A 16,920-nucleotide genomic window follows, 5' to 3' on the forward strand; every position below is an offset into this window, starting at 1 on the left:
TAGAAACAAGAAAATGGGTGATAAATTAGCTGATGATGTTTCGGTAAAAACACATAAGAAATTAGTTACCCCAGCAACTTACGATGGTTCAAGCTCATGGACCGACTATCAAGCACATTTTGAAACATGCGCTGAAATAAATGGATGGAGTGAAGCTGAGAAAGGTCTTTATCTAGCAGTATCACTAAGGGGACAAGCACAGGGTGTTTATGGCAATCTAGCGGTCAAGTCACACAATTTTGAAGAGCTAGTGACTGCTTTAAAAGAGAGATTTGCACCACCTAACCAGACTGAATTATATAGAGTTCAACTAAGGGAAAGAAGGCAGAAAGCAAGTGAAACATTGTCAGAGCTTGCCCAGGACATTAGGAGGTTAACTAATTTAGCCTATCCTACAGCACCTAATGATGTCAGAGAAACCTTAGCAAAGGAACAATTTATCGACTCACTAGTAAGCTCTGATATGCAGCTGAGGATCAAACAAGCACGACCTTCCAATTTAAATGATGCTGTCCGCCATGCCGTAGAATTAGAGGCATTTAATCGAGCTGAAAGAAAACATCAAGAAGGACAAGGGTACCTATTGTCAACAAGTAAAACAGAAACCTCAGACAATAAAGAAATACTAGAGCTTAGGAAAATGGTCGATGATATGAGAAAAAGCTTAGAACTTTTAGCTAAAAACCCACATAAAGGAAGACAGAACTATCAGAGGCAAAACATTTCAACAAACGTTGAGAGTAGGAGGAAAGGTTCATTTAGAGATCAAATACCTTCGAACAATACACAAAATCAAAAGCGAAAATGTTATGAATGTGGGTCAGACAGTCATCTTAAGTACGATTGCCCACAGCAAAAGTTTAAATCAAAAACTTACAGTTATAAGAATTATAATGTAAATGTTTCAAATAAGCAAGAGGCAGGACTTTTTGTGGAAGCATTGGTAAATGGCATATTAGCTGATTGTCTTGTTGATACTGGTGCTACACTGTCTATATTATCAATAAGTGTTTGGGAACGTATCTGCAATATGCAAGTACTTGAAAGCTATTATGGGAACATTATGTCAGCTTCAGGAAAGTCTTTAGACGTCAAAGGAAAAACAAAGGTCATAATAGAAATAAATGGAATACAAAGTAAAATGGATGTCATAGTAGCAGATATTGTAGATGGAGATGTAATCCTTGGCTTAGATTTCATGAAAGCTAATAACGTCTCTATTAATGTGTATAGTAACAAAATGACTATACAAGGCAAAGATTGCAACCTTAGTTGTGTTGGAAGATTAGGCTGCTATCGCGTCATAGTAAGAGAAAATACAGTCATACCAGCAAGATCAGAGGCTGTGATACAGGGGAAATTAAATACCAAAGTACATAACTTCAGACAATTGTTCATAGCTGAACCAACATCTAACATAATGAAAAATGAAAAAGGATTCGTTGCAAAATCTTTGCTATACCCAAAAGAAAATATACCTTTGAGAGTAATGAATGTTTCAGACGAACCGCAAGTCTTTTATGCTGGTACTAATATTGCGACCTTGAGTCCAGTGATATGTGTTGATGAAAACAAATTATCAAAACACACAACAAATAACATTGCACCTCATATGAAAGATTTATATGACAGAACAGTTAGTGGTTTGACTCCTACACAATGTAAGGATGTTGCAAAAATATTAACCAAATATTCATCGATATTCTCAGAAAATGACAATGATTTAGGACGAACTGGTATAGTCAAACATAAGATCCCAACAGGCGATGCTCACCCTATTAAACAAAGACTGCGCAGAGCTCCTGTTCACATGAATGCAGAAATCGATAGACAAATAGATGATATGCTAGAAAAGGGTATAATACAACAGTCATCTAGTCCATGGGCCAGTGGCATAGTCATGGTACAGAAACGAGATGGAAGGAAACGTTTTTGCATAGACTATAGAAAATTAAATGATGCCACTATAAAGGATGCGTATCCTTTACCGAGAATAGACGACACATTAGATCAAATGTCTGGAGCTCAGTGGTTTTCTTGCATGGACTTGAGTTCTGGGTACTGGCAGGTAGAAGTAGAGGATGAAGATAAAGAAAAGACGGCTTTTATTTCAAGACAAGGATTGTTCGAGTTCCGGGTAATGCCATTCGGACTGTGCAACGCGCCTGCAACATTTGAGCGATTGATAGAGACAGTTTTAGCAGGTCTCAACTGGCAAATATGTTTAATATACTTAGACGACATAATAGTTCATGGTAAAATCTTCAATGAAATGTTGGAAAATCTAGAAACGGTATTTAGTAGGTTACAGGATGCAGGTCTTAAACTAAAACCTAGGAAATGCCATTTGTTTTGTAAAGAAGTAGAATATCTTGGCCATATCATATCGGCTGAAGGCATTAGAACAGACCCTAAGAAAACACAAGCGATTAAGGATTGGCCTGTGCCAACAAATACTACCGATTTAAGAGCTTTCTTAGGACTATGCAGCTACTATAGAAAATTCATTTTTGAGTTTTCAGAGGTAGCAAAGCCATTACATCGACTAACAGAGAAAGATAGGCAATTTATTTGGACCAAAGAATGTGATCAGGCTTTCGCCAAACTTAAGCAAAAGCTGGTAAAAGCACCAATACTTAGTTATCCTGATTTTACCCAACCATTTATATTAGACGTAGATGCGAGTGAAATTGCAATAGGGGCTATACTTTCACAGAAGATAAATGACACAGAAAAAGTTATAGCATATGCCAGCCGAACATTGACTAAATCAGAGAAGCGATTTTGTACAACAAGGAAAGAATTCTTAGCTTTAGTACACTTTGTAAAATATTTTAAACATTATCTTTATGGAAAAAGATTTACTGTGAGAACTGACCACGGATCTTTGAGGTGGTTAATGCAATTTAAAAATCCAGAGGGACAAGTGGCAAGATGGCTGGAAATTCTATCTGGATTTCAAATGGACATTGTTCATCGACCTGAAAAGATACATAGAAATGCAGATGGAATGAGCAGAATACGTGGAGATAAACAAACAACAGACTGTGATGATATAGTATTATCAGATATAAATCTGATAGATGATGAACAGAAAGCATGCCATATAAAAGCTCGTGCTAATGCAGATAGTGATGATATAAAAAACATTCAAGATCAAGATAATGACATTTCAAAGGTTAAACATTGGGTTAAACTTGGGAAAATGCCCGACAAAATAGTAGTATCAAAGGAAAGTCCTTTTGTGAAATCATTATTAAGTCAATGGCAGAGATTATCTATTCGAGATAATATTCTAGTACGAAAATGTGATGTGCTGGAAACAAATATAATACATTGGCAATGGCAGTGCCATTAGGTCATAGACGAACTGTTTTAACATACTGTCATGATATCAAAGCTTCTGGTCATCTAGGCTTTAAGAAAACTTTGAATAAAATTCGCCAAAAATACTATTGGCCAGGTTTGAAAAATGATGTAAAAATTTACATTGCAGGATGCGAAAAATGTCTTCAACGTAAAGACCCAAACAAAACTCAGAAGGCTCCAATGAAAATAGTCAGGTCAAGTTACCCTATGGAAAGAATTGCAATAGATATATTAGGTGAACTGCCAAAAACAGAACAAGGCATTAAGTATATACTTGTAATAGGTGATTATTTTACAAAATGGACAGAATGCCACGCAATGCCAAACATGGAAGCAAAAACAATAGCACAAATATTAATTGGAGAAGTTATTGCAAGATTCGGTATACCGAACTATATACATTCTGATCAAGGAAGGCAGTTTGAAAGTCAACTATTTAGTGAAATGTGTCAACTTTTACAGATAAATAAAACACGGACGACACCATATCACCCGCAATCAGACGGGATGGTCGAAAGATTCAATAGAACACTTGTCACCATGCTAAGTGCATATGTTAATGATCACCATACAAATTGGGATGAACTATTGCCATATGTTATGATGGCCTATAGGTCTTGTGAACATGAAACAACAGGGTTATCTCCAAATTTATGCATGTTAGGCAGAGAAACTACATGTCCTCTAGATATAATGTTTAGGCCTAGTATTAAGCCAATCCCAACACACCAATGGGTTTGGGAGCTAAGAGAAAATCTTGAGTCCGCACATACTATGGAAAGACAAAATACAGGTAAGGCTATGAGCAGACAGAAAAAGAATCATGACCAGAAATTATCTTATGTAGTTTTCAAGGTAGGTGATAAAGTTTATGTATACTTTCCTGTAAAGAAGGTAGGGCGTTCATCAAAACTATTGTCTTATTGGAGAGGGCCATATCAGGTAATAGAGAAACTATCAGACGTAATCTATAAAGTAGATTGTGGAAGATCAAAGACACCGCAAGTGATACATTGTGACAGAATGCGAAAAGCAAAGGATCAGCTATTGACTGGGGAAGAACCAAATACGAACAATGATAACATAGAAAATGAATCAGAAATGGTGTTAGAGAGCTCAGAAGCTGAAAATGTAGTTGCAGAAGATGAAATTGAAGAAGAGGTAAGTGAAGGTAAAAGAACCAGAAGAAAACCTGTTTGGATGAACGATTATGTTCTTTCTATTTTCAGAAACAACATGGTTAAGACCAAGATGACAAAAAGACTACCGGTAATTTGCCCATTATGCAATGACATGGTGACAGCAAACGAGGATTGCAATCATCATTTGTTGATGTGTGCTGGGAAGGGATTCCGTTGTGAAACATGCGGGGTAAGCTTCAAGAAAAACCAATATCTAAAGCAGCACATACGTCGTAAGCATGAGATGAAATCTGTGAACAAAGCAGACGCAACTCCACAGAAAAAGGAGTCAACAAATGACGAACCCGAATCAAGTAAAGAGGTAATTACAGATACAGTTATGATGGAATCAGATACTCATGAAAATGAAAGTAGTGACCGTGAGTGGGATGTCGATCCTGACATTGAACTACTTGGCAAAAGTGAAGGCAAAGAAGTCACTGAAGATAATAGGTTAGTGAATGACATTAGAATAGGTAGAATATATAGAAAACAAACAAATCCTATTCCCGTGATAACTCCTAAAAAGAGGAAGATCTCTGAAAAGACAGAGGAAAGTTCATTGCCGAAGAAAAAGAAATTAAGTTCACCGGGAAACACTGATGAAATTAACATGGAGGGTTACACAGGGTCAGCTAACATAATTCCCAGTGAAATAACAGAGAAAAAGAATGACAGTAAAGATGAAAATCTAGAAAGGCATGAAAAGTCAGTAAGTACCAGAGACACTGATGTTAAAGTAAAAGATGATATCGTAGATAGCCATACTATTGAGAAGAAATCCGATAGTTCAGTTCAAAAAGAAAATGCTTGTAACACGACAAAGAGTGATCTTGTTCAACAGATTCAGGCATTACGTTGTGAACATTGTACCATTATATTTGAGGACGATGTTATCCATTCACTGCATATGGGATGTCATAGTTTAGAAGACCCATTTAAATGCAACATTTGTGGTAACATATACAACAACAAGTATGGATTTTATACCCACTTTATTAGAGGTCATAAGAAGATAGACTTAGTTAGAACATTAAGACAGAGTGAATATTATTTTACATTTATACGTGCAGATACACGTTAAGCCGTTCAGTTTTTAAATTCGAGGTATATGTTTATACTCTATGCAGCTAATCGTGAACATAGTAAAAGATATAAGGGAGTTTTCTTGTTTATCTGTTTTGTTAACCATGCGAGACGCATAAACCCGGAGGCGTGGGTAATGTAGCGATCTTATTAAGAACCTGGTGATTATTTTATGAACGTCAAATGACGGAATTTAGTTCCTCTTGATGGTCATAGTTATGCCCCTTTATTAGTAAAACGCCATTTGTACAACCTGACGTAAACAAACTTTAACAGCAATATCGGGTAAGTTAGCCTGTAACTTTCATCATTTGTCATTGTCTTTGTAACAGATTAAGATATTGAATCAAACCAAACCGTTTAGAGTAATCAGTTTAGTCAGGTAAGGGGTATATTATTGTAAAGTTTCATTAACCATTTTGATTAGAGATTGTTAATTTTGCTTAGAGATTAAATCCAGCAGAGGGCGCTGTGAACGACAGAGGGCGCTGTGAGCAGTAGGTATAAAAGCTGGATGCAGCTGTTTTGTTAATTAATCTGTCACTTGGACTAGAAGAGTGCACATCGGAAAGCTGAGACGAAGTCTAAAACTGGAACTTTGGGACACATATAAACCTATATAGTAAAGTCTCCTACGAAGCCCAGCTTCCTTGAGATGAACTAAGAATAGGTTATTAAAATAGCTCGGGTTGCAGCTAGATAAGGTCAGCTTATAGTCCAACCATTGTAAAGTTATATGGAATGATCACCTATAGCTCATAGAAGACCAACTTCTTTGAGACATTAGGTGAACTATAAGGTTTTGGTCAGCTTATACTCTTTTAAGAGTTGAGGAATAGTAGAGTTGAGATAACAATAAGCTGAATTTATATAATTTGTTCATACCATGTAATTAACGTTTGATTAAGTTGAGCTACAAAATAATAGCAATAATAATCATTTCTTTATATCAATCTATTGCCAATCATTGGTCATCAAGCTAATCAACAACCTTGAGGAAAATTATATTATGAAGATGAACGTATGGTAACTTATACATAAAAGACGTTCAGCATATAGCATTTCATACTGGAGAGAAATACAACCGCTCGGAGATACGTTACATTTGTATGTTGAGAGTAACACCGAAATGACAATGAACTTTTCCCAGGTTTTGTTGGTGGGGAAAGACTCCAAGTGCCCCTCCAGACATGTTTTGGGGCTTAGACTAGTACCTAGATCGAGACACTAACCTCAGCTGGATGGCTTCCTTACGTGAAAAGTTTTACACATCATGTGAGGGTTCCATCCCACGTCGGTAATGGGCGGGGAATTCGAAGCCAGCGACTATGACCATCACGTTTTTTTGCAAGTATAAAACTTAAATATTCAATTTCAATTAAATTTCGTGAACATAAATGAAACTCAAAATGATATTTACGGTCAGAAATTACAAATGGTTTGCCGATACACCATACTTTTAATTACAAAAGTTTACACACCACGTGGGTAGGAAAGCACGAAATTCACGTTCTTGAACGTATATGTGAATCATGTTTTAAATGTAAACAAAGGAATAAAAGTTACTGTTTTCATGTTCGAGGAAAAGATCAAACTGTGATTGTCAATGTTCCCGATACGGAATATATATGAATGTATAAACATGAGCCGTTTCATCTTACTTTATTGTATTCATGTTCTAGTAACCTTTGACATTTTACTCGAGGACAAACCGGATTTGTGACATATACATGTCTGTTGTTGGGCTGGAAAAAGATAGGTCCAAAATTTAAACTAAAAGCTATATTGCATAAATTCCTCGTTATTTTTGTGCATACTATCCGATTGTTTAAAGGTTAGAATATCAGAAAATTGCAGAAAATAAAACATATCTTTGAAAAAGTCCCGATCTTTCATCATTTGTTTGGTTGGCTCCCCTTACGGAAGAAAATGGTCTCCCGCGTACTATTCCAGTGAAATTTGGCATATACTATAGGTTTATTGCCCGTTAACAAAATTAGATGTTCGCCACTCATACACTTGATATACACGAAACATATGCCAATAGTACACTTTTCAGAAAATTGATGGTTTGCCGCATACATTTCTTCCCGTGGATATTTTAGTTTGCAAAAGGTACCCCACAGAAAATATACACAGCATGTACACCACAGATGTACACGGAGTACTACACCGCAGAAATGTATGCAGCATGTACGCTGACAATCCACTTTTCAGAATGTACGCAGCAGGCAATGTACGCAGAATGTTCACAGCAGGATTTGTATGCGTACTCTACACTGCAAGATTCCACTTGCAGAATGTAAACAGCAGGCAATGTACGCAGAATGTTCACGGTAGGTTTTGTAGTACACATACTGTACACGGCAACATAATGCATGGTGATAGATATATATATGTATACATCACAAATGGTTACATTATTACACCCTTATTAAATCTATACAAAAATTGTATAGAATATAAGTACTCGCAAAAATGTCAGCAGACAGAAATTTTATGGTTCTGCAATACTTTTATTGCAGTCAAATAAAATCATGTATGTAAAATAGAGGAAGTATGCTCAAACACAACTAATAAGATGTACTTCAATACTATTTTTATTTTACTTGATGCCAAAAGCCAATATTTTAAGGTTTTTATTTAGTTATACCATGAAAGAATAATAAAATCTAAATATACGCGGCGTCACTGAAAAGTTACCACTCTAATGGCCCTTATATTTTATAAATTGCACTGGACTGTGTTAAAAGCATAACACGACTTTGACGCAACTGAGACGTCACTGGTGTAAAGATTTGTCAGATTCGATTAACTCCATTTGAGGCATGGGCTGCACGTGCAAAATGACTTTTTCCAGCAACGTCGACATGTACGAAAATTCTATCGCAAATCATTCATCGCACTTGAAAGTTAGTCGACAGACTAAAAGGAATACGTTAAAAAATTCAGAATATCCTTGCTAAAAATGCCACGTTTAAGGCACGATCAACGCCATCAGGCCATTAATTGGCATGGTTGCCGCCGAACTTTCGAACTTTCATGTCATGAAATTGCATGTCGTATGTGCTGTTCTCACCTGACAGTCATGAAATGGGTTAGGAGACATGATTAGACAGGGTCTATGAGTAATAGAACGCGCACAGGCCATGAAAAAGTCGATTTTGTATAAACAAGTAAAGATGTATATACTAAGTGGTAACTTTTCAATGACGCCAAGTATAAATCAGTTTTCACTTCCACAGGTCATTTAAAGCTGCTTGTGCTCAAATGTTGGTGAAGTTTCAGATTATACTTTTATGTTAAAAAGTATTGAATCTTTAATGTCACCATATAGATTTGAACTTGTGTTTGTATATTTGCATACACACGTTGACCTTATGACATTTTTTTTAAATCCAGATACTTGTTTGAATATAGGAAGATAATTATATTCTTACAAAGTTCCATGAAAAAATAAATTGATACATGCACAAAGTAGTTTTTCATTTTTCCATGATTTAAATGGCTCACATTGAGCTACATATGAACAATATATATTTATATATATATATATATGTTTTAGATCTACTATTAGTTACAGGTAATCTAGATAACTGTTGGAAAATGAATAAATAATATATTGACTCACCATTTGTATTCTTTTCATTACTCTTAAATTCCATGCTAAATATAAACTGCACATTGTAAATAAAGAGCCATATAAATAAACTTCTTTGTAGTAAAATAACTCCATCCTGCTCTCAAAGAACTTCCTGTTTATTATAGATTTGAAATTTTGATATTCTTGGGCAAATGTGTCATTTACAGTCAGCTAACGAAGGATACATCTAGGATGTTAAAACTATTTCTGTACTAGAGTAAGATTTCAATCCATTTAGATACTCATAGATTTTAAAGATTACTCTGATAAAAAAACAAAACAGTAAAGGATTTTTTTTGTGGTACATGCACAGCCCCCAGAAGTAGTTCACTGGCTTTATTTTCATTGGCTGACCTCTTGGTAGAGTTTCTAAACATAAAGCAGGCAAGATCTTATCAGTCTGTGGTAATCTCCTGTTGTGAGACAAGCAACATGTACACTGCAGTATAGACTTACAAAGTTTGTTGAGATCAAATAATCTGTAAAAATATTAGTTTCTCCATACTTGACACTGATATTTTCTCAGAAAAAGATTTTCTCTCTAGGCTCATCACAACAGACTTATAGTTATATAACATCATGAAGAGCCATTAACTACTAGTAGCACCTGTCAATAGCCAACTCCAACTGACCCGCAGCAAGTTTAATTGAATGAACTATTTCAAATGACCTGTACCAGATGTTTGGTTTTTCTCTGGAATTGAAAGAAAGTAAAGCCTTTTTCCTGTAGAAGTAATTGGTTAGGCATTTATAGTTGCTGAATAGCTGCTGCTGAACTTTATTTTAACATTAATTTTTATCACCGAAACCTCCTTTTCAATGATAACTCTTGCCGGACTTACGTATAAACCCTTGTCATTTGTCTCCATGACTTCTTATGCTCAGATTTATTTGAGCCACGGTCTTTATAACCCCTGTCATCTCGTCTGTAAATATCTCTATTTTACCCTTTCTGTTATGAAAACATGATCCTCTGTTCATGTACTTGATAGATGACCTCTTATGATTTTGGTTCCATTCTCTATCTTCTTCTTTTCGTACGCGACTACACTGTCAGACCAGTAGCCTCGACGAAACTTGTGGTTTGCCGCAGATCCTCAATGCCTCCATATACAGTTTCTGGTGGATTGAGGTATCTATCGGCCAAGTCGCAGCTTGCTCCTGGTCATGCCTTTTACATCTCTGAAGTATATGCTCCGCAGTCCGATCTTCCTCACCACATGGACATGTTGGCGATGATGCCAGTCTGTATTTCTTGTACATGTGAGCATTGAGCTTGTTGTGCCCTGAGCGGAGCCTGACCATCATCACTTGTTCAGACCGATCAAGGATGAAAAGCATCTTCCTCCATCCTTGGTCTCGTTAGTGCCTTGATGATGGTGACTTTCTCCTTGTAACTCACAGGCTCTGTTGGTTGGTCAGACTGAGATCCTAGCTTAGCCAGTTTGTCTGCCTCTTCAGTGCCTGCAAGTCCACAATGGGATGGAATCCATGGAAGTGCTACTTTGCAGGTTATACTCAGGCTCTGCATTATCCTGGCTAGCTGCGGAGCTTTATTGTTGATCAGAGCTTCCATGACAGACAGTGCATCTGTGAGAAAGACAACTGAGGAGCTTTCTTCTGCCGAGTCTCCAACCATTGAGACGGCCTTCATGAGTGCTTCAGTCTCTGCCTTGTAATTGCTGCAGTGTTTTCCTGTGGCTGCATGTAGTGTTTCTCTCTTGCCAGATGGGTATGGAATGAAAACTCCTGCTCCTCCATCTTTGACGACGCATGTGGCTGATCTGTCTGTATAGACATGAGTCCATGATTCCGGAGGATAGTCTTCATTAATCATAGCAAGTGTGAGGCTCTTCTGAATGCCTTCATCCTCTTGCTTTCCGTGGTCAAGATGAGGAACAGCAAGTCTCACAGTCACTGAGGACATATCATTTGCTAGTGGGTTTATAATGTCTTCACTACCTAGGGGAGTCGTTGGTATGTTCAGCTCAGTTTTGAACTCTCGATTGAGTTTCTTTGCCTCATGAACGAAGCTGCTATGTTTGAGCTGATTTTTGGTGTAGCCAACTAGCTTGGCTTTCATGGGATGGTCTTGAAAAGACCTGAACTTCTCTATCATCACAATAGTGTGACTCTGGTCTGAAATCAGATTGTTCCAGTTTCTTTCTGTTCTATCTGGATGTTCATATTCTTGTGAACCATTTCTAATGTTATTACGTTTCGATGCCAAGTCAGTCTTAACTTTCTGGCATACATCGCATGACTGGCAAAACCTTGTTATATCAGGCCAGTGAAAACTGGTTCGTATTTCATCAACCGTCTTTAGCTGATAAGTGTCCACTGACTTGACTTATGAGCTAATGTCATAACATTTCTCCTGAACTGTGTCGGGACTACTATCTGTTTAACAACACTGCCATTTTTCTCCTCGAATATTCTATATAATACGTTTTTCCTCACTTCATGCTGAAACTTGAAACCAATTTCGTTTTCAATTTCGTTCTATCTGAAGCATAAGTCCAAAGTTTCTTTATCGTCTCATCACCTTTCTGTGCATTTTTCATTTGCTCAACATTAAACGTTTGCACTTTGACTTTGCAAACCTCAGAAGGTTCCGTAATTTCTACATTTATTGCATGATGGGTTTCCGACATCCCAGTTGCAGCAACATCTTCGCTGGATGAAGACTGTCTTTCGTCTCGAGTTTTCCAGGATATGCCTGGCCTATCTGAAACTCCTTTTATATTACCGATTATTAAACTGCATATCGTGTTCGGCACAACCATTGCCTCATTTTCACCTGTAAAATATGGTGTATTAACCTGTATCTTTGCTACAGGAACGGTCCTTGAACGTCCATCAGCCACAACCATAACATACCTCTTATCTAACATTTGATTCTCTGACACAAGACCTTTACTGACAGCTGCCAACTCACACCATGTAGCTCTCAAAATCTGAACTTCTTTATCACCTATAAATACTTTCTTCAATACCAAGTTCCTTTCATCTGTTGTTGAACCAATGTGGCTTGCTATGACCGAAATGGATTTTCCATGTGGTAACATAAGCCGTCCATCTTCTGTGTAGTCTTTTAAATGTTCGTCATCTAACGATATTTCTATAACTGAGGCTGCAACTTTCCTGTCATCAGACTGTCTGTCTTTCTGCGCTTGGCCTCCTTTCTCCAGTGTTTGGGTGTAGAATCTTGCATGCCATGCCTATTTCTCTGTCTTTCCTCATAGGATCCCCTACTAGCTAAAGCAGCACCTCTTATTTTTCTCTTGGATAGGTCTCTGCATTCTCTAGCTATATGACCTTCCTCATTACATATAAAACATACAGGCTTTTTAAAAGCTGGCCTTTCTCTTTGTGTGGGCCGAGACACTGGCTGAACCTCGGTCGAAGGCTGCGGCTCTTTGCTGCATGAAAATTATTTTTATTCATCTGGTTAGATGTGATAAGGCCACCATGAGCTTCAATATATTGTTCTGCCAACTGTGTAATCTCAGCTCTCGACTTTGCAACTCTTTCCTTTAAGAATAAAGCAAGGCCCTTGGAATAAGTTTGGATGAACTGTTCTCTGATCATAAGGTCTTTCAGCATTTCAAATGTATTGTCAACTGCCATCTCCGTCCATCGACTAAAATACCTGTCTAGCCTTGCCATGAATTGAAAAACAGTTTCATCTACATTCCCTGAACTTCGATCTGAATCCTTCCTCTGTTAACGCTTCAAAACTGCTTTCTTCAATGCATGATTGTCATTGACTTGGTCTGGAGGCATGCTTGTCTATACGCCCAGGCCTTTTCCTGTGAGTAACAGCCAAGGTTTCTTCTTTCCATTTCTGGCTCTTTGCAACTCGCTCAAATCGTTCGAGGTATGCATCCATATCATCTTCACTTTCTTCGAACTTCGGTAGCCTTGGCCATAATGTTTTACTACTCAGGTGCTCAGTACCTTTATCTGCTTCCAAAGCTCTGGCTTCAGTCTTTCATTTTTAGCCCACCATCATCAGATGGTGGGCTATTCAAATCACTCTGTGTCCGTGGTCCGTGGTCCGTCCTTCCGTCCGTTAACAATTTCAATTCGTTATCGCATCTCCTCAGAAACTACCAGGGGGATTTTGACCAAACTTTGTCAGAATGATGTATTGGTACCCTAGTTGTGTCCCCCTGAAAGTCAGACTGGTTCAACAATTTTTAGTGAGTTATGGCCCTTTGTTTATTTCTATAATTTACATAGATTTATATAGGGAAAAACTTTGAAAATGTTCTTGTCCAAAACCACAGAGCCTAGGGCTTTGATATTTGGTATGAAGCATCATCTAGTGGTCCTCTACCAAGATGATTTAAATTATTTCCCTGGGGTCTAATATGGCCCCGCCCCGGGGGTCATATGGTTTATATAGACTTATATAGGGAAAAACTTTGAAAACCTCTTGTTCAAAACCACAGGGCCTAGGGCTTTGTATGTGACATCATCTAGTGGTCTTCTACTAAGATTGTTCAAATTATTCCCCTAGGATCAAATATGGCCCCGCCTCAGGGGTCACATGGTTTACATAGACTTATATAGGGAAAAACTTTGAAACTCTTGCGTCCAAACCACAAAGCCTAGCTAGGGCTTCGGCATTTGTAATGAAGCATCATCTAGTGGTTCTCTACAAAGTTTGTTCAAATTATCCCCTAGGGTCAAATATTGCCCCGCCCTGGGGGTCACATGGTTCATATAGACTTATATAGGGAAAAGCTCTTAAAATCTTCTTGTCAATAACCTACAACATTCAAATTTGGACCACATGTATGGTTTTGAGTGGTAAGATGAACCTTGACATGAGTTGACATTGATTTTGACCTGGTGACCTACTTCCACATTTCTGTAACTACAGCCTTCAGATTTGGACCACATGCATAGTTTTGTGCACTGAAAAAACCTTTGACCTTGACATTGATCTAGTGACCTACTTTCACATTTTTAAAGGTACAGGCTTCAAATTTGGACCACATGCATAGTTTCATGTTCCGAAATGAAATTTGACCTTGATTTTGACCTAGTGACCTACTTTCACATTTCTCAAGCTACAGCCTTCAAATTTGGACCACATGCATAGTTTTGTGTACCGAAACAAACTTTGACCTTTACATTGACCTAGTGACCTTCTTTCACATTTATGAAGGTAAAGGCTTCAAAATTGGACCACATGCATAGTTATGTGTTCTGAAATAAAATTTGACCTTGATTTTGACCTAGTGACCTACTTTCACATTTCTCGAGCTACAGCCTTCAAATTTGGACCACTTGCATAGTTTTGTGTACCGAAATGAACTTTGGCCTTAAGATTGATCTAGTGACCTTCTTTCACATTTCTGTACCTACAGGCTTCAAATTTAGATCACATGCATAGGATTGTGTACCGAAACAAACTTTGACCTTGACATTGACCTAGTGACCTACTTTCACATTTTTGAAGGTACAGGCTTTAAATTTGGACCACATGCATAGATTTATGTTCTGAAGTGTAATTTGACCTTGATTTTGACCTAGTGACCTACTTTCACATTTCTCAAGCTCAGCCTTCAAATTTGGACCACTTGCATAGTTTTTGTGTTCCGAAATAAACTTTGACCTTAAGATTGACCTAGTGACCTACTTTCAAATTTCTCAATCTACAGCCTTCAAACTTGATGCACATGCATAGTTTTGTGTACAAAGAACTTTGTCCTTGAGATTGACCTAGTGACCTACTTTCACATTTCTCAAGCTACAGCTTTCGAATTTGGACCACATACACAGTGTTGTGTACGGAAATGAAATTTGGCTTTGAGCTTGTCAATAAGTCTTGAAATTTGGAGCACTCAAAAATGGCACATTGGTGGGCGCCAAGATCACTCTGTGATCTCTTGTAGCATTTCAAACTCCTGCTCTTTCAAAACTCGTTCTTCCTCTTTTAAAGTTCTTTCCTTTTCCAAACGTTCCAACTCAAACAATCTTTTCTTTTACAGCCTGCTCAAGCTCAGTCGTTTCTTCTCAGTTTCTTGAGCCTCAAACCTCCGCATGTCTTCATCCCGTCTCAGCATACATTCCTCACGTTCAGTATTTTCCTTCTCTTTTCTATCTACATAATCGCTCAGCTCCGTACCCGAAAAGCCCATTCTTTCACCCATTGCTACCCATTTATCGTACCCTTGAACCCTTAAGCTGGAACTATCTCTAAAACTCAACTATATGTAGCTCAGACTACCTTCAGTCACAGCGCCTTCTGGTACACCAACAGAAAGTTAAAACCACTAGTCTCTGTACCTCCTTGGATATAGAACCCGGACGAGCCCCCAAATTGTCAGGATACGAGTTATATGACCCAGGGAAGTACCTACGCCTTCAGTATCTTGAACAATGAAATGGGTCCAATCGCTAAGGTGACTATGTCTTAGACTAGCTCACAAACGATATAGAATGCCCGTTGTTACCCCGCTATCATAAGATGGTGGGCTATTCAAATCACTCTGCGTCCGTGGTCCGTCGTTCGTCCTTCCGTCCGTTAACAATTTCTCGTTATCGCATTTCCTCAGAATCTACTGGGCGGATTTTAACCAAACTTTGTCAGAATGATGTATTGGTACCCTAGGTGTGTCCCCCTGAAAAATCAGACTGGTTCAACAATTTTTGAGTTAGTTATGGCCCTTTGTTTATTTTGATTTCTAATATAATTTTATATCCAGTGTATTGGTAGTATCAAGTAGTTAAATTGTTTTTATGGCCTTAACTGTAGAAGGGTTATAAAGTCTGCAGACACTAATGAGATAAGGATTCAAATTGTTCATTATTTTCCTATTACACTTCAGCATTGAATGGACTACCCTAGTAGATTGATGATTAATTTCTTTAGTACTCAAATTTCTGGGTTTAATCATTAGTTATAATATAACTATAATAACTTATATTAGTAATTATATGTGCATTCTCTGTTTCCGTAATAAGAAAAAAATTGCATATAACTCATTAATAGTGTCATCTCTCTTGTTTAGGGTCAAGGTCACTTATTTTGATCTAGTTACCTACATTTTTGTTTTTAACCCACAACATTCAAATTTGGACCACATGTGTAGTTTTGAGTGGCTAGGTGAACCTTGACATGAATTGACCTTGATCTTGACCTAGTGACCAACTTTCACATTTCTGTAGCTACAGCCTTCAAATTTGGACCACATGCATAGGTTTGTGTACCGAAATAAACTTTTACCTTGACTTTGACCTAGTGACCTACTTACACATTTTTGAAGGTACAGGCTTCAAATTTGGACCACATGCATAGTTTTGTGTTCCGAAATGAAATTTGACCTTGATTTTGACCTAGTGAACTTCTTTCACATTTTTGAAGCTACAGCCTTCAAATTTGGACCGCATGCATAGTTTTTGTGTACCGAAATGAACTTTGACCTTGATTTTGACCAAGTGACCTACTTTCACATTTCTCAAACTACAGGCTTCAAATTTGGACCACATGCATAGTTTTGTGTTCTGAATTGAAATTTGACCTTGATTTTTACCTAGTACCTACTTTCACATTTCTCAAGCTACATCCTTCAAATTTGAAGCACATGCACAGTTTTGTGTACCGAAATGAACTTTGACCTTGAT

General features: G+C 37.6%; 1 protein-coding gene across 1 annotated transcript; it reads left to right on the forward strand.

Moving 5' to 3' along the window:
- Positions 1 to 3,342: 3,342 nt before the first annotated feature.
- LOC123529264 (uncharacterized) lies at positions 3,343 to 5,713 on the forward strand. Its single transcript, XM_045309519.2, has one exon. The coding sequence runs from the start codon at positions 3,343 to 3,345 to the stop codon at positions 5,632 to 5,634; it is 2,292 nt and encodes a 763-aa protein (XP_045165454.2). The 3' UTR covers positions 5,635 to 5,713.
- Positions 5,714 to 16,920: the final 11,207 nt, after the last annotated feature.

Source organism: Mercenaria mercenaria, chromosome 13, assembly GCF_021730395.1.
Source record: "Mercenaria mercenaria strain notata chromosome 13, MADL_Memer_1, whole genome shotgun sequence".
Lineage (NCBI taxonomy): Eukaryota > Metazoa > Mollusca > Bivalvia > Venerida > Veneridae > Mercenaria > Mercenaria mercenaria.

Coding starts and splice junctions, on each gene's coding strand:
- LOC123529264 (XM_045309519.2), top strand. CDS start 3,343: ATGGCAGTGCCATTAGGTCATAGACGAACTGTTTTAACATACTGTCAT.